The sequence below is a fragment of the Impatiens glandulifera genome, chromosome 7 (genome assembly GCF_907164915.1).
Source record: "Impatiens glandulifera chromosome 7, dImpGla2.1, whole genome shotgun sequence".
NCBI lineage: Eukaryota > Viridiplantae > Streptophyta > Magnoliopsida > Ericales > Balsaminaceae > Impatiens > Impatiens glandulifera.
This window is the reverse complement of record NC_061868.1, coordinates 40,248,227-40,273,897: the sequence shown is the minus strand read 5'-3', so window position 1 is coordinate 40,273,897 and position 25,671 is coordinate 40,248,227. Positions and strand designations below refer to the sequence as shown.

Genomic DNA, 25,671 nt, shown 5'->3' with positions numbered 1-25,671 from the left:
TGATCATGGATTGATCATCTGAATCCGGATTGTTTTTATATATTCCTCAGCCGGTTTATGCAGTTCCAGCCGGTTTATACGAGTCGATATGTTCCTGCACATAAGATTTAGTAGTAGTTTAGTTTTCTGACCGGTTTCAAAAATTATCTTTACTTAATTTTTCTATCACACTGGGACTGCCTCAATCGACCCCATTACGAGATCCCTTCTTGTTTGGCTTTTACTGAGATCCCCACGACGACATACGATATGACCCATTCATCCCAAACGCATTGGAGATAAGAGCTACATCCAACGTCGGTGTCAAAACAGAGGCCACCCGTTTTGCCAAGCCAGATTCCTCCAAAATCAACATGGATCGCACTTGGTAGAACTGAAGCAAAGGATCACTCTATCGGAGTAACGTTGCCACCCCGTTGTACACCTCCTTTAGACATGCGACCAACTACAATATGAGGCGGTCGTTCAAGACCGGACTATTGACGCCCTGCAACTAATCGTCCAGGACTTTGAGATGTTGACAAACCAAGACCCTGGAAAAATCTACCGTGATGGTGGTAGAAAACTTTTGTTCGAGGGAAACCACACAAGAATGAAGGTTATATTGAAAAATATCACGTAGCCGTGTCTAGGCATGCTCGAGTGTAGTGCCCGATTCCAAGATCATGTGAAGGAGATCCTATGAAATTGTGTCATAGATCCACTAAAGGACAATGGCATCGAGAGTTAGTCACATATCTTTCTCTCCATCCGTCGATGACAAAGGTAGAATAGGGACCGACGGGATGATGTGATGAAGGACCCGAAAGAACGGGCATGGATCTTGAACAACTCTACCAATGTTTTATATTGAATGTTTTTCAACTCAAGAACAATGGAGACGTGATTCTTGATGTTAGAAATGGAAAGGGCCTAGTGAATCATTGATTGTTACTTGTCATCGAAAAAGAAAAGTGATTGAAGAGAAGATGAACTATTAGGATACGATGTAAAAGAGTGATTGAAGAAAAGATAGTAGAAAATGGACTGTTAGGTTAGAGCGCGGCGGAAAAGAGAAGAGAGAAAAATAATAGACTCAGGTACCATAAATGAATATAATACGTATTTCTATTCATTCCAAAATGTAAACTATATACAAGATTATAACATTGAGATCCACTAATCTAGAGATCTCCAATATATTAATTAGACCTACCATATATAGAAAAATTCAAGATAACTATTAATTGATTACGATACATCTCTAGCCTCAATCTTGAGTCATACAAACAAAAATATCTACAATAATCGAGAGAAAGATAGAGAGATAAATAACATAAAATGTAGTCATATTATTTATTTATTACCTCAAGTAGTGATTCTAAGCGAATCAGGACTCTATTTGTTTATGGTATGACCTGAAGTAGGGGACAAGGGGATCGACGATTTAGGAAAAGATCCTCGGATGGCAAAAGGGGGATCGACGATTCGGGAAAAGAAGAGAAGTTCTCGGGTTGTTTGATTATTAATTAGGCAATACTGATGGGTGGAAACACTAATTGGTACTATGACTTGAGTAATATCGATTGATGAATCGACACTATGACTAATAAGCACGGAAAAATTACCGCCCATTTGCCATGGTTACATTTTAGGACTATACCGATTAGTTTTCCACCAATCGGTATTGTTAATGGGCTTGTATCGATTGGTTGTGACACCAATCGGTGGAGATGGTCGCCATTTACCATTTTTTACTAGTGATTACTTAGTATAATTATATGTTTTTTAAATAAGTATAATATTTTATTTAAATATTTATAATATAAACCCATGCAACACGTAGAATACATTCTAATAATTATTTAAAACATTCAAGATTTTGCTATTCATTTAGCTTATTTTGTTTGAGAATTTAAACACGAAATTTGTGTGATATGATTATTTGAATTAATTAAAATATTTTTTATATATATTATTAGTAATAGACAAGCAAGTACTAATCAAAATTAGGGTTTGTCTAGTTTTAATTATTAATCTTTCCACTTTTTAAGTTTATTAATGAAATGTTGTTAAGTCGTTTTTAAAAAAATATATATATATAAATAAAATAATTTAGAATAAGTACATACCTAAACTAAAACATAAACATTGAATGGTACAATCAAGATTATTGAGAAATTACTTGTTATTAAAATTGAAATTTTATCAAAATGTTAGAATAAAAATAAATTATATTTTTTAAATGTGTATTTTTAAAAAGGTTTTCACATTAAAGTAATATTCCAGCTCATGATGCATGCCCTTGTCCACGTAGGGGTTGCATGTGTCTCTAGCTGCTGCTCTATGTATTTATTTAATTTGGCTGCACCCATAATGTACAAAAGAATTTGAAATTAATTAGAAATATTGTTTTACAAAATAGATGAACTTGTTTTATAATTTTTATGGTTTGAGCTACATAAAACAAATCAAAAAAAACAAAGATTGTATTAATGAAATGGGTTATGATCTATATCATTCAAAAATAACAATAAACTGCAAACTATAGAGATAGAATAATTTAATTAATTATTGCTAGCTAATTGTATGTATGAGGAAACTCGTGATGTTCTTGTTTCCAAACAACAAGACAAACCAAAACCATGCACAAAACAAGCAGACATGAGCTTTAATTTAACTTAGCCAAGGTTGCCGTGTACAAATTCTTCTTCAAAAGATAATGTAAAACAAAAACCAGCAACGCAATGATGCAAACAGCAATGCAAATATATGAAACATAGGTGGAGTTCTCTCATCAAGTTCTCTCCCTTATAAATTACCCCTACAATCCACATTCTTCATTCATTCATTCCTATCCCACTTCCTAATTAGCTAGCTAGCTAGCTATCTATAGCCATGGTTAACTCTTGTGTACTTCCAATTAGCATACTATGCTTCCTGGTCCTTACAACCGGAGGCTCTGCTTATAGACATGAAGCTGGCCAACAACAACAAGCGCAGTGTCGCATCCAAAGCATCAACCCTCTCGAGCCTGCCAGGCGCCTCCAGCATGAAGCCGGTTACACCGATGTCTGGGACCAGACCTTTGACCAGATTCAGTGTGCCGGTGTGGCCGCCTCCCGCCACCTTATCCAGCAAGGAGGCCTCCTCTTGCCTACTTTCAGCAATGCCCCTTTGCTGGCTTATGTTGTAAAAGGCATGTTGTTGTTCTTTTGTTAAATTTTACTATTACTATTTAATTTAGAATACTTATTTAATATTGTGAAACATGCATGCATGGAATGGAATAGGTAGGGGAATTGTTGGCACCATAAATCCAGGCTGCGCAGAAACGTTTCAATCGAGCGAACAAATTGATGTTGGAGGACAATTTGGCTCACAAAAGTTTAGGGATCAACACCAGAAGATCCATCGTTGCAGGAAGGGAGACATTGTTGCCTTCAAAGTTGGTGTAGCTCATTGGGTCCATAACGATGGCAACGAAGACCTTGAACTCATGGTGGTCCACGATACCAGCAACGTCGAAAACCAGCTCGATCAAAACCTCAGGGTAACTAATTAACATATCACATATAAATATATATTCGAAAATTATTAACCGCGTGCAAGCAAGAATATATATAAATTAGACAACGAGTCTTCTTGAATTAATTGTGTTGTAGAGATTCTTCCTTGCCGGTAATCCTCAAGAGTCAGAAATGCAACAGAGGAGGAAGTACAGTGGTCAACAACAAGATGATGAGAACTTTTCGGGCAACCTTTTCCAGGGATTTGAGACCGAGGTTTTGGCGGAATCTTTCCAAGTCGACATGGAGACAGCCGCAAGACTACAGGGACAGGATGATAACAGAGGATTCATTGTGAGGGTAGGTAAAGAATTTGAAATGCAAAGACCATCCAAATACGAAGAAGAGGAAAGAAGAAGAGAGTGGAGCCCAAAAAGCAACCGATTCGAGGAAACCGTTTGCACAATGAGGATCAGAGAAAATCTCGATGATCCAGAGAGAGCAGATGTGTACACCGCTCAGGGTGGTCGCATTAGCACCGTCAATAGTCATAACCTCCCAATTTTGAAGGAAATCCAATTGAGCGCCGAGAGAGGAGTCCTTTACGAGGTAATAATTAAGCATATATACAAATAGCTAGTGATAGACATATATATATATAGAGAGACTCAAACTAGCTACTGACAATGTTTTCTAACGCAATGTTTCGATCTCTTCACTTCAAGAACGCAATGGCGGCTCCACACTGGACTCTTAACGCCCACAACATAATATACATATTGCGCGGAACGGGCCGAATCCAAGTGGTGGGTCACTCCAACCGGGCCGTCTTCAATGGCGAAGTCCGTCAAGGGCAGCTATTGGTCGTCCCTCAGAACTACGCTGAAGTCAAGCTGGCAGGAAACGAAGGATTGGAGTGGGTGTCGTTCAAGACAAATGACAGGGCGATATCAAGCCCGTTGGCTGGGAAGACTTCGGTGATCCGGGCAATGCCGGTGGAAGTGGTGATGAGTGCTTTCCGAATGTCGAGAGACGAGGCACAAAAGCTAAAGTATAACCGACAAGAAGTGAGGATCTTCCCGCGATCAAAGAGGCAATCCGAGAGGATTTGAAATTGTAGTAAAAATAGTTTGAGTATCTATAAATGCGAGAATCATCATAAATAATAAATAAATGTATGTATGTCATTCGAGTTCTAACTACTAATAAATAATGACATTTTTATTTTACCGTCAATATTTCTATAAAATATACATCCTCTTATAACGAAGACAGATGATGAATTACATATGGTGATGGAGAATTATCGAGAAAATCATACGATAGTGGAGGGGACTAAAATTTCAACAAAAGAAAACGAGACTCGTCAAATATGACGTGACAACAAATAATGACTAGTGATTTAGTGGGTATCCAAGAAATATACATGGGATAAAACGTGGAAGAAGTTTATGAATCACCGTTGATGAAAATATAGAGTAACACAAACACCTAAACACACGTAAATAGTCATACATTGGATCTTTGCGGTACTAACGTTGTAACAAAGTAACGTATGCCATGTGTTTACGCGGAAGAATATTTATGAGGTATGTGGTCATTTGGAGAGCATGATGCCAAAATGAGGTGGGTATCTTGGCATGAGTGAGTAATGTACGAATCATATTATTGATAGTACGAAACTATCTCTCGGCCTTGCCGTTCTAAGACGAAGTGTGAGGACATTAGAAGCGAAAGGTCATTTCATGCGTGGACGCAAATTTCCTAAACGAATGATTATTGAATTATCTCCCATTATTACATTGAAAAGATTTTATATCCCTCTCAAATTGAGTTTTGACGAGTGTCCGAAATTACAAGAAAACACTAAACACTTGGGATTTATGAGATAAAGGGAAAGTCCACAAAAAAGACGAAAAATCATCGAGAAACAAAATATAATATATATGGCCCATAGAACTTAATACAAGACACGTCCATACATCACTATGAATAATGTCAAATGGTAACAAAGAAATCGAAGTAGAAACCTTAAACGGCAAACAAACATGTTTTCCCAATGAACACGAAGGACAAATATGTTATTTATTTCAGTGAATTTATTTATTTAGTCTAAGAGATTCAAAACTAGAGTTGTTATGATGACCTATAAGACTATGCAACAATGATGGCGACAAAGCAGCAAAAAACAGAAGTTGACACCTAACTCCCAGTTGTGACCGAATATATATCCTCCTAACTGTCACATGTCATTAGACGTGTCCCTGTCTGAAAATACTTTATAGAAAACCCAAAAGGATCAAACTCAATAGACACATAATTATTTGTAGTGAATTTACGAACAGAAACTAGATTTTTAACAAAAGAAGGAACATGGAGCTAAAACATAATTCAAGGTAAGTTTATGATTCAAAAAAGAAATAGTGGTATGCCCAATACCCGAAACCGGAATCATATTACCATTACCTACATGAATATCATGTTTAATGCTTTAATTTAAATAAGACGAGAGAGTACTTTATTGAGATGTCATGTGGGACGTCGCACCCGTGTCCATGTACCATGTCGGATCAAGAGACATAATACAATGGGTATACATGATCGCTTCAATGTTAGTTGGAGTTGGTGGAGACTGAGTCGTGTATGCTTGTGGATGCGGACTAAGGAGACCCGACTACTATTGTGGCGTCGACAGATGAGAGATGGAAGGAGGTCTCTTCCATTGAACCGTTGGAAATGGAGGAGAAGCATAGGTCCACTACCAAGACAATGATGGTGGGCCTAAATGACCAACCCATTGTTGCGGCAAGGGAGAATGATGTCTACTTTGGACTTGGCACTAAGACTACCCTGATCGACCCCATTACGAGAGACCTTGTTCTTTGGCTTCTGCCGAGATCCCCATGATGACATGCGATATGACCCATTCGTCCCAAACGCGTCGGAGACAAGAGCTACACCCAACGTTAAGGCCGAACCAGAGGCCACCCGTTTCGCCAAGCCAGATTCCTCCAAAATCAACATGGATCGCACTCGGTAGAACTAATGTAAATGTTCACTATATGGGAGTAACTTTACCACCCCGTTGTACATCTCCTCCAGGCTTGCGACCTACTACAATACGAGTCGGTCGTTTAAGACAGGGCTAGTGACGCCCTACAACTGATCGACCAGGACTTTGAGACGTTGACAAACAAAGACCCTAGGAAAATCTACCATGATGATGGTGAACTTTTGCTCGAGGCAAACCGCACAAGAATGATAGTTATATTGAAAAATTCCACGTAGCCGTGTCTAGACTTGCTCGGGTGTAGCGCCCGATTCCAAGATCATGTGAAGGAGATCCTATGATATTGTGTCATAGATCCACTAAAGGACAATGACATCGAGAGTTAGTCACGTATCTTTCTCTCCATCCGTCGATGGCGGAGGTAGAACAAGGACCGCCAAAATGATGTGATGAAAGACCTAAGAGAACGAACATGAATCTTGAACAACTCTGCCCATGTCGTGTATTGAATATTTTTCAACTCAAGAACAATAGAGACGTGATTCTTGATGTTAAAAATGGAATGGGTCAGGTGAATCCTTGATTGTTACCCGTCATCGGAAAAGAAAAGTGATTGAAGAGAAGATGAACAGAAGATGAGCAGTTAGTATATGACGTAAAAGAGTGATTGAAAAAAAGATAGTAGAAAATGAACTGTTAGGCTAGGGCGCGGAGGAAAAGAGAAGATCTCGGGTTGTTTGATTATTAATTAGGCAATACTGATTAGTGGAAACACTAATCAGTACTATGACTTGAGTAATACCGATTGGTTGTTTCATCAACCAATCGACACTATGACTAATAAGCATAGAAAAATTTCCGCCCATTTTTCATGGTGACATTTTAGGGATATATCGATTGATTTTTCCACCAATCGATATTATTAATGGGCTTGTACCTATTGGTTGTAACACCAATCGGTGGAGATGGTCGTCATTTACCATTTTTTTACTAGTGATTGCTTAGTATAATTATATGTTTTTTAAATAAGTATAATATAATATTTAAATATTTATAATATAAACTCATGCAACACGTAGAATACATATTAATAATTATTTAAAACATTCAAGATTTTGCTATTCATTTACTTTATTTTGTTAGAGAATTTAAACACAAAATTTGTGTAGTATGAGTATTTTAATTAATTAGAATATTTATATATATATATTATTAGTAATGGGAAAACAAGTACCAATCACATTAGCCAGGGAAAATTCATTTCACTCACTGAACCTTATTGTCAATTTACACCTGCGTCAGCCGAGATAAGAATGTCTTGCACTTGTCTCACCCAGGAAGTGGGTTGATAAACTACATGCCATATCATTTTTCCCACTAAAAAATACAACGTGGGACGATGCCACTTTTTAAACCTATAGCTAGTTTAGTCATTTCCGAATGAATAAAAGTTCTCTTTCTTTTTCTCGATCGAAAGAACCTTAATCGAATGCTGAAAAAGATAAACTTAAAGACAAGGAAGAGGAGGAGGTATAAGATGAAAACAAAGATATAGTAGAGGAAAAAAGCGAAGAGAAAACTAAAGTTGTTGATCCTTAATTATGTAAAACTGAACCAGATAAAAGTAGTAACAAAAACCTAGAAATCCTGAAGAAAATACATTTTATCATATTACTACAGGTTCATACAGAGGAAGATTAAATAATGGAAACAGACAAATATCATCAACTGCTATAATTCAATCTCACTTCATGAAAAACGATAGAGAGAAGGGACATTGAAGAAAACAATATGGTCAAAAAGGCGGACATAGAGACAACACGAGTTGTGATAGATAGATTGTAATATTTGTTCATTTTAATTAGTGTTTGTAATGTGATTTGACTAGGGTTTGTCTAGTTTGTTTGTCATCTTACAATCAAAACTAGGGTTTGTAATCTCCATTCAAAAACTTTTGAGTCGTTTGTTTTGTCATCTTAGAATCAAAACTAGGGTTTGTTAATCTTCCCACTTTTTGGGTTTCTTAATAAAATATTGTTAAGCAGTTTTTTTTTAAATATATATATATATAAATAAGGAATTTGTCTTAAAAAACAAAAAAATATATTAATAAAATAAAATAATTTAGGATAACTACATACCCAAACTAAAACATAAATATTAAATGATACAATCAAGATTATTGAGAAATTACTTGTTATTTAAATTGAAATTTTATCAAAATGTTAAACTAAAATAAAATTATTTTTTTTAAATGTGTATTTTTAAAAAGGTTTTCACATTAAATAAATATTCCAGCTCATGATGCATGCCATGCATGCCCTTCTCCACATAGGGGTTGTATGTGTCTCTAGCTGCTTCTATACATATTGATTAATTTGGCTGCATCCATCAAGTACAAAAGAGTTAGAATTAATTAGAAATATTGATTTCCAAAATAAAATAGATATTGTTAGAAATTAGCTTGTTTTATAAATTTTATGGTTTGAGCTCCCAAAAACAAAACACAAAAATTGGATTAATGAAATGGGTTATCTATATCATTCAGAAATAACAATAAAGTGCAACTATAGAGATAAAATAGTTTAATTTATTGCAAATTATAGACAAACCAAAACCATGCACAAAACAAGCAGACATAAGCTTTAATTTAATTTGGCCAAGGTTGCCGTGTACAAATTCTTCTTCAAAAGATAATGTAAAACAAAAACCAGCCATGCAATGATACAAACATCAATGCCATATCAAAACTTAGGTGGAGTTCTCTCAGCAATGTCATATCAAAACTTATAAGGTGGAGTTCTCTCATCAACTTCTCTCCCTTATAAATTATCACTACAATCCACATTCTTCATTCATTCCTATCCCACTTCCTAATTAGCTAGCTATCTATAGCCATGGTTAACTCTTGTGTACTTCAATTAGCATACTATGCTTCCTGGTCCAACAAGTTAATCATATTGACGCCACGTCATTTCCTCTCTTATTCCCTTACCAAACAGAATAATATCCATACATCACTATGAATAATGTCAAACGGTAACAAAGAAATCGAAATAGTTACCTTAAACGGCAAAAAACATATTTTCCCAATGAACACGAATGACAAATATGATAAATATGTTGTTTATTTCAGTAAATTAATTTATTTAATCTAAAAGATTCAAAACTAGAGTTGCTAGGATGACCTAGATGACTATGCCACAAAGATGGCGACAAAGCAACAAAAAACAGAAGACGACACCTAACTCCCAGTTATGATCGGATATAGATCCCCCTAACTATCACATCTCATTAGACGTGTCCCCGTCCAAAAATCCTTAACAGAAAACCCAAAAAGGATCAAACTCAATAGACACATAATTATTTGTAGTGAATTTACGAACAAAAACTAGATTTTTAACAATAGTAGGAACATGGAGCTAAAACATTAATCAATGTAAGTTTAGGATTTGAAACAGAAATAGTGGTATGCCCAATACCCGAAACCGGAATCATATTATCATTACCTACAAGAATTAGGGGTGAGCATATTTTGGGTTAACCCAAACCCAACCCTAACCCAAACCCAAAATATTAATTTGGGTTGGTTAATTTGGGTTGGATTGAGTATGGGTTGGGTTAAGGTTACCCAAATTACCCAAATTATATAAATTTAATTTAATTATCTCTTATTAATCCAATATAAACTAACCATCTTCCAACTTCAATATTTTCTCTTGATTTTTACTACATTGATCTCCATTTTAGTTGAACACGTTTTAAATATGTTTAACACGTTCATCACATTTTTCACACGTTTAACACATTTTTCACATTTTTGGCAGATTTAACACCTTTTTGACATGTTTAACATGTTTTTCACGTTTTTGGCACTTTTAACACGTTTTGACACATTTATCACGTTTTTCATACATCTAACATGTTTTTCACGTTTTTGGCATTTTTAAAATGTTTTTGACATGTTTAACACGTTTTACACATCTTCACATGTTTAACACATTTTTCAAAAAAAAAAATTCAAGAACTTACAATGGAAGAAATAGAACTGCTGAAGATATTTAGGGAGATATAACTTTAGATGGAAATGCACTCATTCAATCCTGGAGAGAAATCGAATGAAATGAAGAGAATAGAAAGTTCTGTCAAATATGGGATATTTTGTTTGAGAAAATCACAAGTAGAATCAAAGTTAAAACGCTATAGGCGCTAATTGATTGTTGTTATTGTCTATAATTCAATTATTGTTTCATTGTCAAATATAGAAATTGTCTTAAACATTTGTATTTTTTCCCTCTTTTAGGTTTTTTTTAATGAAATGGCACTAAACTGTTTTCCCCAAAAAAAACACGTTTTCACGTTTTTGACATGTTTAACACGTTCAACACATTTTGGACACATTTAACACATTTTGAAAAATTTAATATATTTTTGGCACATTTAACACATTTTGTTACGTTTAAAATGTTTTTTTACGTTTTTTTCACGATTAACACATTTTTGTCATTTTAACACGTTTTTACACATTTAACATGTTTTTGACATGTTTAACACATTTTGACAAAATTTTGGCACGTTTAATAGATTTTTTGTAAATGTAACACGTTTTGGCACGTTTGACACATTTTGACACGTTTAACACGTTTTCACATTTTTTTGAAATGTTTAACACGTTTTTGACATGTTTAACAATTTTTTTTACGTTTTTGACATGTTTAACACGCTTTTTCACGTTTTTGACACGTTTAACACATTATTGATACATTTAACACATTTGTTTTTACATTTTTAGCAAGTTTAATACATTTTTGAAATGTTTAACACATTTTCACATGTTTAACACATTTAACACGTTTCACATGTTTTTGGCATGTTTAACATATTTTGGCATGTTTAACACATTTTTGGAACGTTTAAACGTGTTTAATGTGTCAAATGTGTTAAAAATTTGTTTAACATGCAAAACGTGTTAAACATGCAAAAACGTTTTAAACGTGTCAAAAACGTGAAAACGTGTTAAATATGTTTTAAAATGTGTTAAACATGTCAAAAATGTGTTAAATGTGCCAAAAACATGGAAAACATGTTAAACGTCTCAATAATGTGTTAAACATGTCAAAAACGTGGTGAGTATGTCAAAACGTGAAAAATGTGTTAAACGTATTAAATACGTGTTTAACATGCCAAAAACGTGAAAAACATGTTTAATGTGTGAAAATGTGTTAAACGTGTCAAAAACATGAAAAACGTGTCAAAATGTGTTAAACGTGTTAAAACATGAAAAAACTTGTCAAAAACGTGAAATAATGAAAACGTGAAAAAACATGTCAAAACGAGTTAAATGTACAAAAAAACGTGGAAAACGTGTGGAAAACGTGTTAAACATGTTTAAAACGTGTTAATCGTATTGAAAACGTGAAAAACGTGTTAAACGTGCCAAAAAACATGAAAACCGTGTTAAACTTATGAAAAATGTGTTGAGCATGTCAAAAACGTGTTAAACGGATAAAAATATGTTGAATGAAAAAATTAAAAATGAATTTGGGTTACCCAATAAATACCCAACCCATATTAGTAAATAATATAGGTTGGGTTATAAGTTGAGTAAATTTAATTTGGGTTGAATATGAGTTGGGTAATACGGGTTGAGTTTACCCGTTTGCTCACCCCTAACAAGAATATCATGTTTAATGCTTGAATATAAATAAGACGAGAGAGTACCTTATTGAGATGTCATGTAGGACGTCACACCCGTGTCCATGTACCATGTCGTCAAGAGACGTAATATTAAGGGTATACAAGGCCGCTTCAATGTTCGTTGGAGTTGGTGGAGATTGAGCCATGTATGATTTTGGACGCGGACCAAGGACACCTGACTGCTGTTGTGGCGTCGACAGACGAAAGCTGGAAGGAGGTCTCTTCCATTGAACCGTTGGAAACGGACATGGAGGAGAAGCCCATGACCACTATCAAGACAATGATGGTGGGCCTGAATGACCAGCCCATTGTTGCGGCCAAGGAGAAAGAGGTCGACTTTGGACTTGGCACTAGGACTGCCCCAATCGACCCCATTACGAGAGCCCTTCTTCTTTGGCTTCTGTCGAGATCCCCACGATGACATATGATATGACCCATTCACCCCAAACGCATCAGAGATAAAAGCTACACCCAACGTCGGTGTAAAACCAGAGGCCACCCGTTTCGCCAAGCCAGATTCCTCCAAAATCAACATGGATCGCACTTGGTAGAACTGAAGCAAAGGATCACTCTGTCTGAGTAATGTCGCCACCCCGTTGTACACCTCCTCCAGGCCTGCGACAAACTACAATATGAGGCGGTCGTTCGAGACCGGGCTATTGATGACCTACAACTAATCGGCCAGGACTTTGAGATGTTGACGAACCAAGACCCTAGGAAAATCTACCATGATGGTGGTAGAAAACTTTTGTTCGAGGGAAACCATACAAGAATAACGGTTATATTGAAAAATCTCACGTAGCCGTGTCCAGGCTTGCTCGGGTGTAGCGCCCGATTCCAAGATCATGTGAAGGAGATCCTATGAAATTGTGTCATAGATCCACTGAAGGACAATGACATCGAGAGTTAGTCACATATATTTCTCTCCATCCGTCGATGGCGGAGATAGAATAAAGACCGACGGGTTGATGTGATGAAGGACCCGAGAGAACGGGCATGGATCTTGAGCAACTCTTCCCATGTCGTGTATTGGATGTTTTTCAACTCAAGAACAATAGAGATGTGATTCTTGATGTTAGAAATGGAAAGGGTCGGGTGAATCCTTGATTGTTACCCATCATCGTAAAAGAAAAGTGATTGAATAGAAGATGAACTGTTAGGATACGACGTAAAAGAGTGATTGAAGAAAAGATAGTAGAAAATGGACTGTTAGGCTGGGGCATGGCGGAAAAGAGAAGAGAGAAAAATCATAGGCTCAAATACCATAAATGAATACAATACGTATTTCTATTCATTCCAAAATTTAAACTATATACAAGATTACAACATTGAGATCACTAATCTAGAGAGCTCCAATATATTAATTAGACCAGCCATATATAGAAAAATTTAAGATAACTATTAATTAATTACGATCCATCTCTAGCCTCAATCTTAGGTCATAGACACAAAATATCTACAATAATCGAGAGAAAGATAGAAAGATAAATAACATAAAATGTAGTCATATTATTTATTTATTACCTCAAGTAGTGATTCTAAGCGAATCAGGACTTTATTCGTTTATGGTGTCACCTAAAGTAGGGGGACGACAATAAAGGGATCCGCGATTTTGTATCTTTGGACGGCAGCAGGGGGATCAACAATTTGGGAAAAGAATAGAAGAAATAAAAGAGAAGCTCTTGGGTTGTTTGATTATTAATTAGGCAATGCTGATCGGTGGAAACACTAATCGGTACTATGACTTGAGTAATACCGATTGGTTGGTGAAATAACCAATCGACACTATGACTAATAAGCATGGAAAAATTGCCGCCCATTTTTCATTGTGACATTTTATGGCTATACCGATTGATTTTTTCACCAATCGGTATTATTTATGGGCTTGTACCGATTGGTTGTAACATCAATCAGTGGAGATGGTCTCTATTTACCATTTTTTACTAGTGATTACATTGTATAATTATATGTTTTTTAAATAAGTATAATATAATATTTAAATATTTATAATTAGGCAACACCTCGAATACATACTAATAATTATTTAAAACATTCAAGATTTTTCTATTCATTTACTCTATTTTGTTAGAGAATTTAAACACAAAATTTGTGTGGTATGAATATTTGAATTAATTAGAATATTTTTATATATGTTATTAGTAATGGGAAAGCAAGTACCAATCACATTAGCAAGGAAAGTTCATTTCACTCACCGGGCCTTCTTGTCGATTTGCACCCGCGTTAGACGATATAAGAATGTCTTGCACTTGTCTCAACCATGAAGTGGGATGATAAACTACATGCCATATCATTTTTCTCACTAACAAATACAACGTGGGACGATGCCACTTTTTAAACCCAGAGCTAGTTCAGTCACTTCCGTATGAATAAGAGTTCTCTTTCTTTTTCTCGATCAAAAGAACTTTAATCGAATGCTGAAAAAGATAAACTTAAAGACAAGAAAGAGGAATAGGTAGAAGATAAAAATAAAGAAATAGCATAAGAGGAAAGGTTGTTGATCCTCAAATACATAAAACTGAACTAGAGAAAAGTAATAACAAAATCCTAGAAATCCTGAAGAAAATACATTTTATCATATTACTACGAGTTCATATAGAGGAAGATTAAACAATGGAAACAAATAGACATCATCAATTGCTTTAATTCAATCTTCCTTCATGAAAATTGAGAGAGAAAGGGGGGTAGAAGAAGACAATATGATCAAAAGGCGAACATGAAGACAACACGGGTTGGGATAGATAGATTGTAATATTTGTTCATTGTAATCGGTGGTTGTAATGTGATTTGACTGCTACCATTCAAAAAATATTGAGTCGTTTGTTTGTAATCTTACAATCAAAACTAGAGTTTATCTAGTTTTAATTATTAAACTTCCCACTTTTTGGATTTCAAATGTTGTTAAGTCGTTTTCAAATATATATACCCAAACTAATTTGTCTTAAAAAAACATAAAAATATATAAATAAAATAAAATAAATAAGTACATACCCAAACTAGAAACATAAACATTATTGCAGTCAATTATCAATTTAAAGTACACGAGATTGAATCTGTACAATCAAGATTATTGAGAGATTACTTGTTATTAAAATTGAAATTTTATCAAAATGTTAAAATATATATATATTTTGTAAAAAGGTTTTCACATTAAAGTAATATTCCAGCTCATGATGCATGCCCTTGTCCACGTAGGGGTTGCATGTGTCTCTAGCTGCTGCTATATTTATTTATTTAATTTGGCTGCACCCATAATGTACAAAAGAGTTTGAAATTAATTAGAAATATTGTTTTACAATATAGATGAACTTGTTTTATAATTTTTATGGTTTGAGCTACCAAAAACAAATCAAAAAAACAAAGATTGGATTAATGAAATGGGTTATGATCTATATCATTCAAAAATAACAATAAACTGCAAACTATAGAGATAGAATAATTTAATTAAGTATTGCTAGCTAATTGTATGTATGAGGAAACTCGTGATGTTCTTGTTTCCAAACAACAAGACAAACCAAAACCATGCACAAAACAAGAAGAAGACATGAGCTTTAATTTAATTTGGCCAAGGTTGCCGTGTACAAATTCTTCTTCAAAAGATAATGTAAAACAAAAATCAACAATGCAATATTGATGCAAACAGCAATGCAAATATATGAAACTTAGGTGGAGTTCTCTCATCAACTTCTCTCCCTTATAAATTATCCCTACAATCCACATTCTTCATTCATTCATTCCTATCCCACTTCCTAATAATTAGCTAGCTAGCTATCTATAGCCATGATTAACTCTTGTGTACTTCCAATTAGCATACTATGCTTCCTGGTCCTTACAACCGGAGGCTCTGCTTATAGACAAGCTGGCCAACAACAACAAGAGCAGTGTCGCATCCAAAGCATTAACCCTCTCGAGCCTGCCAGGCGCCTCCAGCATGAAGCCGGCTACACCGATGTTTGGGACCAGACCTCTGACCAGATTCAGTGTGCCGGTGTGGCCGCCTCCCGCCACCTTATCCAGCAAGGAGGCCTCCTCTTGCCTACTTTCAGCAATGCCCCTTTGCTGGCTTATGTTGTAAAAGGCATGTTGTTGTTCTTTTGTTAAATTTTACTATTACTATTTAATTTAGAATACTAATTAAATATTGAAACATGCATGCATGGAATGGAATAGGTAGGGGAATTGTTGGCACCATAAATCCAGGCTGCTCGATAGAAACGTTTCAATCGAGCGAACAAATTGATGTTGGAGGACAATTTGGCTCACAAAAGTTTAGGGATCAACACCAGAAGATCCATCGTTGCAGGAAGGGAGACATTGTTGCCTTCAAAGTTGGTGTAGCTCATTGGGTCCATAACGATGGCAACGAAGACCTTGAACTCATGGTGGTCCACGATACCAGCAACGTCGAAAACCAGCTCGATCAAAACCTCAGGGTAACTAATTAATTAACATATCACATATAAATATATATTCGAAAATTATTAACCGCGTGCAAGAATATATAAATTAGACAACGGGTCTTCTTGAATTAATTGTGTTGTAGAGATTCTTCCTTGCCGGTAATCCGCAAGAGTCAGAAATGCAACAGAGGAGGAAGTACAGTGGTCAACAACAAGACGAGAACTTTTCAGGCAACCTTTTCCAGGGATTTGAGACCGAGGTTTTGGCGGAATCTTTCCAAGTCGACATGGAGACAGCCGCAAGACTACAGGGACAAGATGATAACAGGGGATTCATTGTGAGGGTAGGTAAAGAATTTGAAATGCAAAGACCGTCCAAGTACGAGGAGGAAAGAAGAAGAGAGTGGAGCCCAAGAAACAACGGATTCGAGGAAACCGTTTGCACAATGAGTATCAGAGAAAATCTCGATGATCCAGAGAGAGCAGATGTGTACACCGCTCAGGGTGGTCGCATTAGCACCGTCAATAGTCATAACCTCCCAATTTTGAAGGAAATCCAATTGAGCGCCGAGAGAGGAGTCCTTTACGAGGTAATTAATTAAGCATATATACAAATATACATATAACGCCCACACTGACAATGTTTTCTAACGCAATGTTTCGATCTCTTCACTTCAAGAACGCAATGGCGGCTCCACACTGGACTCTTAACGCCCACAACATAATATACATATTGCGCGGAACGGGCCGAATCCAAGTGGTGGGTCACTCCAACCGGGCCGTCTTCAATGGCGAAGTCCGTCAAGGGCAGCTATTGGTCGTCCCTCAGAACTACGCTGAAGTCAAGCTGGCAGGAAACCAAGGATTGGAGTGGGTGTCGTTCAAGACAAATGACAGGGCGATATCAAGCCCGTTGGCTGGGAAGACTTCGGTGATCCGGGCAATGCCGGTGGAAGTGGTGATGAGTGCTTTCCGGATGTCGAGAGACGAGGCACAAAAGCTAAAGTATAACCGACAAGAAGTGAGGATCTTCCCGCGATCAAAGAGGCAATCAGAGAGGATTTAAAATTGTAGTAAAAATAGTTTGAGTATCTATAAATGCGAGAATCATAATAAATAATAAATATATGTATGTCATTCGAGTTCTAACTACTAATAAATAATGACATTTTTATTTAAAACTCTTATATATATCTTAATATTAAAACTCAATAATAATAATGGTTAAATTAGTATTATTTATTTAGTCTAAGTTACATCTAAATCTCTTTTTTCAAACATCATAATTTAATATTTTTTATTGTTAAATTTTATTTTAACGATTTCAAACGTCGTTACCTTAGTATCTACGTGACATTTACAAATAAATAAAAAAATCTATGTCAATAATTTAATGGTGAGGGTGGAGATAAAAATGCAGACGGATGATGAATCACATATGGTGATGGAGAATTATCGAGAAAATCGTACGACAATGGAGGGGACTAAAATTTCAACAAAAGAAAACGAGACTCGTCAAATATGACGTGACAACAAATAATGACTAGTGATTTAGTGGGTATCCAAGAAATATACATGGGATAAAACGTGTAAGAAGTTTATGAATCGCCGTTGATGGAAATATAGAGTAACACAAACACCTAAACACACGTAAATAGTCATACATTGGATCTTTGCGGTACAAACGTTGTAACAAAATAACGTATGCCATGTGTTTACGCGGAAGAATATTTATGAGGTATGTGGTCATTTGGAGAGCATGATGCCAAAATGAGGTGGGTATCTTGGCATGAGTGAGTAATGTACGAATCATATTATTGATAGTACGAAACTATCTCTCGGCCTTGCCGTTCTAAGACGAAGTGTGAGGACATTAGAAGCGAAAGGTCATTTCATGCGTGGACGCAAATTTCCTAAACGAATGATTATCGAATTCTCTCCCATTATTACATTGAAAAGATTTTATATCCCTCTCAAATTGGGTTTTGACGAGTGTCCGAAATTACAAGAAAACACTAAACACTTGGGATTTATGAGATAAATGGAAATTCCATAAAAAAGACGAAAAATCATCGAGAAACAAAACATAATATATATGGCCCATAGAACTTAACACAAGACACGTCCATACATCACTATGAATAATGTCAAATGGTAACAAAGAAATCGAAATAGTTACCTTAAACGGCAAACAAACATGTTTTCCCAATGAACACGAAAGACAAATATGATAAATATGTTGTTTATTTTAGTGAATTAATTTATTTAATCTAAAAGATTCGAAACTAGAGTTGCTAGGATGACCTAGATGACTATGCCACAAAGATGGCGACAAAGCAATAAAAAACAGAAGACGACACCTAACTCCTAGTTATGACCGGAAATAGATCCCCCTAACTATCACATCTCATTAGACGTGTCCCCGTCCGAAAATCCTTAACAGAAAACCCAAAAAGGATCAAACTCAATAGACACATAATTATTTGTAGTGAATTTACGAACATAAACTAGATTTTTAACAAGAGCAGGACCATGGAGCTAAAACATTATTCAAGGTAAGTTTAGGATTCAAAAAAGAAATAATGGTATGCCCAATACCCGAAACCGGAATCATATTACCATTACCTACAAGAATTAGGGGTGAGCATATTTTAGGTTAACCCAAACCCAACCCTAACCCAAACCCAAGATATTAATTTGGGTTGGTTAATTTGGGCTGGGTTGAGTATGGGTTGGGTTAGGGTTAACTAAATTACCCAAATTATATAAATTTAATTTAATTATCTCTTATTAATCTAATATAAACTAACCATCTTCCAACTTCAATATATTCTCTTGATTTTTATTACGTTGATCTCCATTTCAGTCTAACACGTTTTTAACATGTTAAACACGTTTAACATATTTTTTATACGTTTAACACGCTTTCACGTTTTGGCATGTTTAACACGTTTTTGACATGTTTAACACGTGTTTTACGTTTTTGGCACTTTTAACACGTTTATCACGTTTTTCATACATCTAACATGTTTTTCACATTTTTGGCATGTTTAACACGTTTTTGACATGTTTAACATGTTTTACACGTTTTTTACATGTTTAACACGTTTTTCAAGAAAGAAATTCAAGAACTCACAATGGAAGAAATAAAATTGCTGAAGATATTTGGGGAGATATAACTTCAGATGAAAATGCACTCTTTCAATCCTAGAGAGGAAGCGAAAGGAAAGAAGAGAATAGAAAGTTCTGTCAGATATGAGATATTTCGTTTGAGAAAATCACAAGTAGAATTAAAGTAAAAACTCTATAAGCGCAAATTGATGGATTGTTGTTGTCTGTAATTCAATTATTGTTTTATTGTCAATTCTAGAAATTGTCTAGATCTGATCTTAAACTTTTGTATTTTTTTTCTCTCTTTCGTATTTTTTAATGAAATGGCACTAAGCTGTTTTCCCAAAAAAAACATATTTTTCACGTTTTTTACATGTTTAAAACGTAAACAAGTTTAACACATTTTGAAAAGTTTAACACATTTTTGGCACATTTAACATATTTGGTTACGTTTAACACGTTTTTTTTACGTTTTTGCCATGTTTAACACATTTTTGACATTTTAACACGCTTAACACATTTTTGCACATTTAACATGTTTTTGACATGTTTAACACATTTTGACAAATTTTTGGCACGTTTAACAGATTTTTTTAAATCAACACGTTTTGGCACGTTTGACACATTTTGACACGTTTTTTTACATTGTTTTGCATGTTTAACACGTTTTTTCACATGTTTAACAAGTTTTTTTTTTAAAATTTTTGACATGTTTAACACGTTTTGACACGTTTAACACATTATTGATACATTTAACACGTTTGAAAACATTTAACACATTTTTTTACGTTTTTGGCAAGTATAACACGTTTTTGACATGTTTAACATGTTTTGACACATTTAATATGTTTCATATGTTTTTGGCACGTATAACACATTTTAACATGTTAAACACGTTTTTGGCACGTTTAAACGTGTCAAAACATGTTGAATGTGTCAAACATGTTAAAATTTTGTTAAACGTTCCAAAATATGTTAAACATGCCAAAACGTGGTAAATGCGTCAAAAACATGAAAAATGTGTTAAATGTGTTAAACATGTCAAAAATGTGTTAAACGTGCTAAAAACATGGAAAATATGTTAAACGTATCAATAATGTGTTAAATATGTCAAAAACGTGGTAAATGTGTCAAAAACGTGAAAATGTGTTAAACGTATTAAAAACGTGTTTAACATGCCAAAGACGTGAAAAACGTGTTAAACGTGTGAAAATGTGTTAAACGTGTTAAATGTGTCAAAAACGTGAAAAACATGTTAAAACGTGAAAAACGTGTCAAACGTGTGAAATAATAAAAACGTGAAAAAACATGTCAAAATGTGTTAAACGTGTCAAAACGTGTTAAACGTACCAAAAATGTGAAAACATGTCGAAAACGTGAAAAATATGTTAGACGTGTCAAAAATGTGTTAAACTTGTGAAAACGTGTTAAACGTGCCAAAAAACATGAAAAACATGTTAAACTTGTGAAAAATATGTTAAGCATGTCAAAAATGTGTTAAACTGATAAAAATATGTTAGATGAAAAAATTAAAAATTAATTTTGTTTACCCAATTCATACCCAACCAAACTCATACCCAACCCATATTAGTAAATAATATAGGTTGGGTTATGGGTTGAGTAAATTTAATTTGGGTTAAATATGGGTTGGGTAATACGGGTTGAGTTTACCCGTTTGCTCACCCTAACAAAAATATCATGTTTAATGCTTGAATTGAAATAAGACGAGTGAGTACATTATTGAGATGTCATGTGGGACGTCGCACCCGTGTCCATGTACCATGTCGTTAGGAGACGTAATATTAAGGGTATACATGGCTGCTTCAATGTCAGTTGGAGTTGGTGGAGACTGAGCTATGTATGCTTTTGGACGCGGACTAAGGTGACATGACTGATGTTGTGGCGTTTGAAGGACGAGAGCTGGAAGGAGGTCTCTTCCATTGAACCGTTGGAAATAGACATGGAGGAAAATCCCATGGCCACTACAAAGACAGTGATGCTGGGCCTGAATGACCAGCCCATTGTTGCGGCCAGGGAGAAGGAGGTCGACTTTAGACTTTGCATTGGGATTGCCCCGATCAGCCTCATTACAAGAGCTCTTCTTCTTTGGCTTCTGCCGAGATCCCAACGATGACATACAATATGACACATTTGTCCCAAACTCATCGGGGATAAGACACCCAATGTAAATGTCAAATCAGAGGTCACCCGTTTCGCCAAGCCAGATTCCTCCAAAATCAACATGGATCGCACTTGGTAGAACTGAAGCAAATGATCACTATGTCGAAGTAACATCGCCACCCCGTGTACACCTCCTCTAGGCCTGCGACCAACTACAATATGAGGCGGTCATTCGAGACCGGGCTATTGACGCCCTACAACTAATCGACCAAGACTTGGAGATGTTGACAAACCAAGACCCTGAGAAAATCTACCATGATGGTGGTAGAAAACTTTTGTTCGAGAGAAATCACACAAGAATGATGGTTATATTGTAAAATCTCATGTAGCCGTGTCCACGCTTGCTCGGGTGTAGCGCCCGATTCCAAGATCACGTGAAGAAGATCCTATGAAATTATGTCATAGATCCACTGAAGGAAAATGGCATCGAGAGTTAGTCACATATCTGTCTCTCCATCCGTCGATGGCGGAGGTAGAATAGGGTCCGACGGGATGATGTGATGGACCTGAAAGAACGAGCATGGATCTTGATAAACTCTACCCATGTCGTGAATTGAATGTTTTTTAACTCAAGAACAATAGAGACGTGATTCTTGATGTTAGAAATGGAAAGGTCCCAGTGAATGCTTGATTGTTACCTGTCATCGGAAAAAAAAATTGATTAAAGAGAAGATGAACTATTAGATTACGACGTAAAAGAGTGATTGAAGAAAAGATAGTGAGGGTACACGAGATTGAATCTGTACAATCAAGATTATTGAGAGATTACTTGTTATTAAAATTGAAATTTTATCAAAATGTTAATATATATATATATTTTGTAAAAAGGTTTTCACATTAAAGTAATATTCCAGCTCATGATGCATGCCCTTGTCCACGTATGGGTTGCATGTGTCTCCAGCTGCTGCTATATGTATTTATTTAATTTGGCTGCACCCATAATGTACAAAAGAGTTTGAAATTAATTAGAAATATTGTTTTACAATATAGATTAACTTGTTTTATAATTTTTATGGTTTGAGCTACCAAAAACAAAACAAAAAAACAAAGATTGGATTAATGAATTGGGTTATGATCTATATCATTCAAAAGTAACATTAAACTGCAAACTATAGAGATAAAATAGTTTAATTAATTATTGCAAGCTAATTGTATGTATGAGGAAACTCGTGATGTTCTTGTTTCCAAACAACAAGACAAACCAAAACCATGCACAAAACAAGCAGACATGAGCTTTAATTTAACTTGTCCAAGGTTGCCGTGTACAAATTCTTCTTCAAAAGATAATGTAAAACAAAAATCAGCAATGCAATATTGATACAAACAGCAATGCCATCTCAAAACATAGGTGGAGTTCTCTCATCAAGTTCTCTCCCTTATAAATTATCCCTACAATCCACATTCTTCATACATTCATTCCTATCCCACTTCCTAATTAGCTAGCTAGCTATCTATAGCCATGGTTAACTCTTGTGTACTTCCAATTAGCATACTATGCTTCCTGGTCCTTACAACCGGAGGCTCTGCTTATAGACAAGCTGGCCAACAACAACAAGGGCAGTGTCGCATCCAAAGCATCAACCCTCTCGAGCCTGCCAGGCGCCTCCAGCATGAAGCCGGTTACACCGATGTTTGGGACCAGACCTCTGACCAGATTCAGTGTGCCGGTGTGGCCGCCTCCCGCCACCTTATCCAGCAAGGAGGCCTCCTCTTGCCTACTTTCAGCAATGCCCCTTTGCTAGCTTATGTTGTAAAAGGCATGTTGTTGTTCTTTTGTTAAATTTTACTATTACTATTTAATTTAGAATACTAATTAAATATTGAAACATGCATGCATGGAATGGAATAGGTAGGGGAATTGTTGGCACCATAAATCCAGGCTGCGCAGAAACGTTTCAATCGAGCGAACAAATTGATGTTGGAGGACAATTTGGCTCACAAAAGTTTAGGGATCAACACCAGAAGATCCATCGTTGCAGGAAGGGAGACATTGTTGCCTTCAAAGTTGGCGTAGCTCATTGGGTCCATAACGATGGCAACGAAGACCTTGAACTCATGGTGGTCCACGATACCAGCAACGTCGAAAACCAGCTCGATCAAAACCTCAGGGTAACTAATTAACATATCACATATAAATATATATTCGAAAATTATTAACCGCGTGCAAGTGCAAGAATATATAAATTAGACAACGAGTCTTCTTGAATTAATTGTGTTGTAGAGATTCTTCCTTGCCGGCAATCCGCAAGAGTCAGAAATGCAACAGAGGAGGAAGTACAGTGGGCAACAACAAGATGAGAACTTTTCAGGCAACCTTTTCCAGGGATTTGAGACCGAGGTTTTGGCGGAATCTTTCCAAGTCGACTTGGAGACAGCCGCAAGACTACAGGGACAAGATGATAACAGAGGATTCATTGTGAGGGTAGGTAAAGAATTTGAAATGCAAAGACCATCCAAATACGAAGAAGAGGAAAGAAGAAGAGAGTGGAGCCCAAAAAGCAACAGATTCGAGGAAACCGTTTGCACAATGAGGATCAGAGAAAATCTCGATGATCAAGAGAGAGCAGATGTGTACACCGCTCAGGGTGGTCGCATTAGCACCGTCAATAGTCATAACCTCCCAATTTTGAAGGAAATCCAATTGAGCGCCGAGAGAGGAGTCCTTTACGAGGTAATTAATTAAGCATATATACAAATAGCTAGTGATAGACATATATATATAGAGACTCAAACTAGCTACTGACAATGTTTTCTAACGCAATGTTTCGATCTCTTCACTTCAAGAACGCAATGGCGGCTCCACACTGGACTCTTAACGCCCACAACATAATATACATATTGCGCGGAACGGGCCGAATCCAAGTGGTGGGTCACTCCAACCGGGCCGTCTTCAATGGAGAAGTCCGTCAAGGGCAGCTATTGGTCGTCCCTCAGAACTACGCTGAAGTCAAGCTGGCAGGAAACCAAGGATTAGAGTGGGTGTCGTTCAAGACAAATGACAGGGCGATATCAAGCCCGTTGGCTGGGAAGACTTCGGTGATCCGGGCAATGCCAGTGGAAGTGGTGATGAGTGCTTTCCGAATGTCGAGAGACGAGGCACAGAAGCTAAAGTATAACCGACAAGAAGTGAGGATCTTCCCGCGATCAAAGAGGCAATCCGAGAGGATTTGAAATTGTAGTAAAAATAGTTTGAGTATCTATAAATATAAATGCGAGAATCATAATAAATAATAAATAAATATATGTCATTCGAGTTATAACTACTAATAAATAATGACATTTTTATTTTACAGTCAATATTTCTATAAAGTATATCCTCTTATAACAAAAATATTAAAAATTGAATAACACTTTAGATTACAAAATATACATTTTAAATATCAAAATATAGATATTTTTTTTAGTGAAAACTCTAGTTAATATTAATCTAGAGTTCAACATTTAATAAATATTATTAACTAATACTTTTAACTTTTTAATTTCTTCGTATTTATTTATAATATTTAAAGTGACAATAATAACATTTTCTTGTAGTTTAATTACTATTTTCTTAATAATTAAATATGCAAATGTTTCATTTGAATAATATATTTATTTAAAGCGTAATTAAAAAATTAATTAAAGATGCAAATGTTCTCATTTGAATAATATATTTATTTAAAGCCTAATTAAAAAAATTAATTAAGTAGGCAATGATAGAAAAATAAAATAAAAAATAGTTGATATCTTTTAACAAATTATTTAGTAATATATATAAAAATTGAAA

The 25,671-nt window shown here is 35.5% G+C and overlaps 3 protein-coding genes across 3 annotated transcripts; all 3 read left to right on the top strand.

The window, feature by feature from the left end:
• The first annotated feature begins 2,877 nt into the window (after positions 1–2,877).
• Positions 2,878–4,600, top strand: LOC124909888 (11S globulin seed storage protein Ana o 2.0101-like). Its single transcript, XM_047450518.1, has 4 exons — positions 2,878–3,178; positions 3,273–3,532; positions 3,645–4,097; positions 4,214–4,600. The coding sequence occupies exons 1-4, from the start codon at positions 2,878–2,880 to the stop codon at positions 4,598–4,600; spliced, it is 1,401 nt and encodes a 466-aa protein (XP_047306474.1).
• Positions 4,601–15,993: 11,393 nt separating this feature from the next.
• Positions 15,994–17,679, top strand: LOC124909887 (11S globulin seed storage protein Ana o 2.0101-like). Its single transcript, XM_047450517.1, has 4 exons — positions 15,994–16,291; positions 16,384–16,646; positions 16,757–17,203; positions 17,293–17,679. Exons 1-4 carry the CDS (start codon positions 15,994–15,996, stop codon positions 17,677–17,679), a joined length of 1,395 nt encoding a protein of 464 aa, XP_047306473.1.
• A 5,685-nt stretch (positions 17,680–23,364) lies between these two features.
• On the top strand, positions 23,365–25,076 carry LOC124909886 (11S globulin seed storage protein Ana o 2.0101-like). The gene is made up of 4 exons (XM_047450516.1): positions 23,365–23,662; positions 23,755–24,014; positions 24,127–24,576; positions 24,690–25,076. The coding sequence occupies exons 1-4, from the start codon at positions 23,365–23,367 to the stop codon at positions 25,074–25,076; spliced, it is 1,395 nt and encodes a 464-aa protein (XP_047306472.1).
• The last annotated feature ends 595 nt before the right edge of the window (positions 25,077–25,671 follow it).

Excerpts from the sequence above, each read along its gene's own strand:
- LOC124909888 (XM_047450518.1), top strand. The coding sequence starts at position 2,878 with ATGGTTAACTCTTGTGTACTTCCAATTAGCATACTATGCTTCCTGGTC. Across the intron at positions 3,179-3,272 it reads GCTGGCTTATGTTGTAAAAG|GTAGGGGAATTGTTGGCACC; the intron begins GCATGTTGTTGT and ends GGAATGGAATAG. Across the intron at positions 4,098-4,213 it reads AGAGAGGAGTCCTTTACGAG|AACGCAATGGCGGCTCCACA; the intron begins GTAATAATTAAG and ends CTTCACTTCAAG.
- LOC124909887 (XM_047450517.1), top strand. The coding sequence starts at position 15,994 with ATGATTAACTCTTGTGTACTTCCAATTAGCATACTATGCTTCCTGGTC. Across the intron at positions 16,292-16,383 it reads GCTGGCTTATGTTGTAAAAG|GTAGGGGAATTGTTGGCACC; the intron begins GCATGTTGTTGT and ends GGAATGGAATAG. Across the intron at positions 16,647-16,756 it reads AGCTCGATCAAAACCTCAGG|AGATTCTTCCTTGCCGGTAA; the intron begins GTAACTAATTAA and ends ATTGTGTTGTAG.
- LOC124909886 (XM_047450516.1), top strand. The coding sequence starts at position 23,365 with ATGGTTAACTCTTGTGTACTTCCAATTAGCATACTATGCTTCCTGGTC. Across the intron at positions 23,663-23,754 it reads GCTAGCTTATGTTGTAAAAG|GTAGGGGAATTGTTGGCACC; the intron begins GCATGTTGTTGT and ends GGAATGGAATAG. Across the intron at positions 24,577-24,689 it reads AGAGAGGAGTCCTTTACGAG|AACGCAATGGCGGCTCCACA; the intron begins GTAATTAATTAA and ends CTTCACTTCAAG.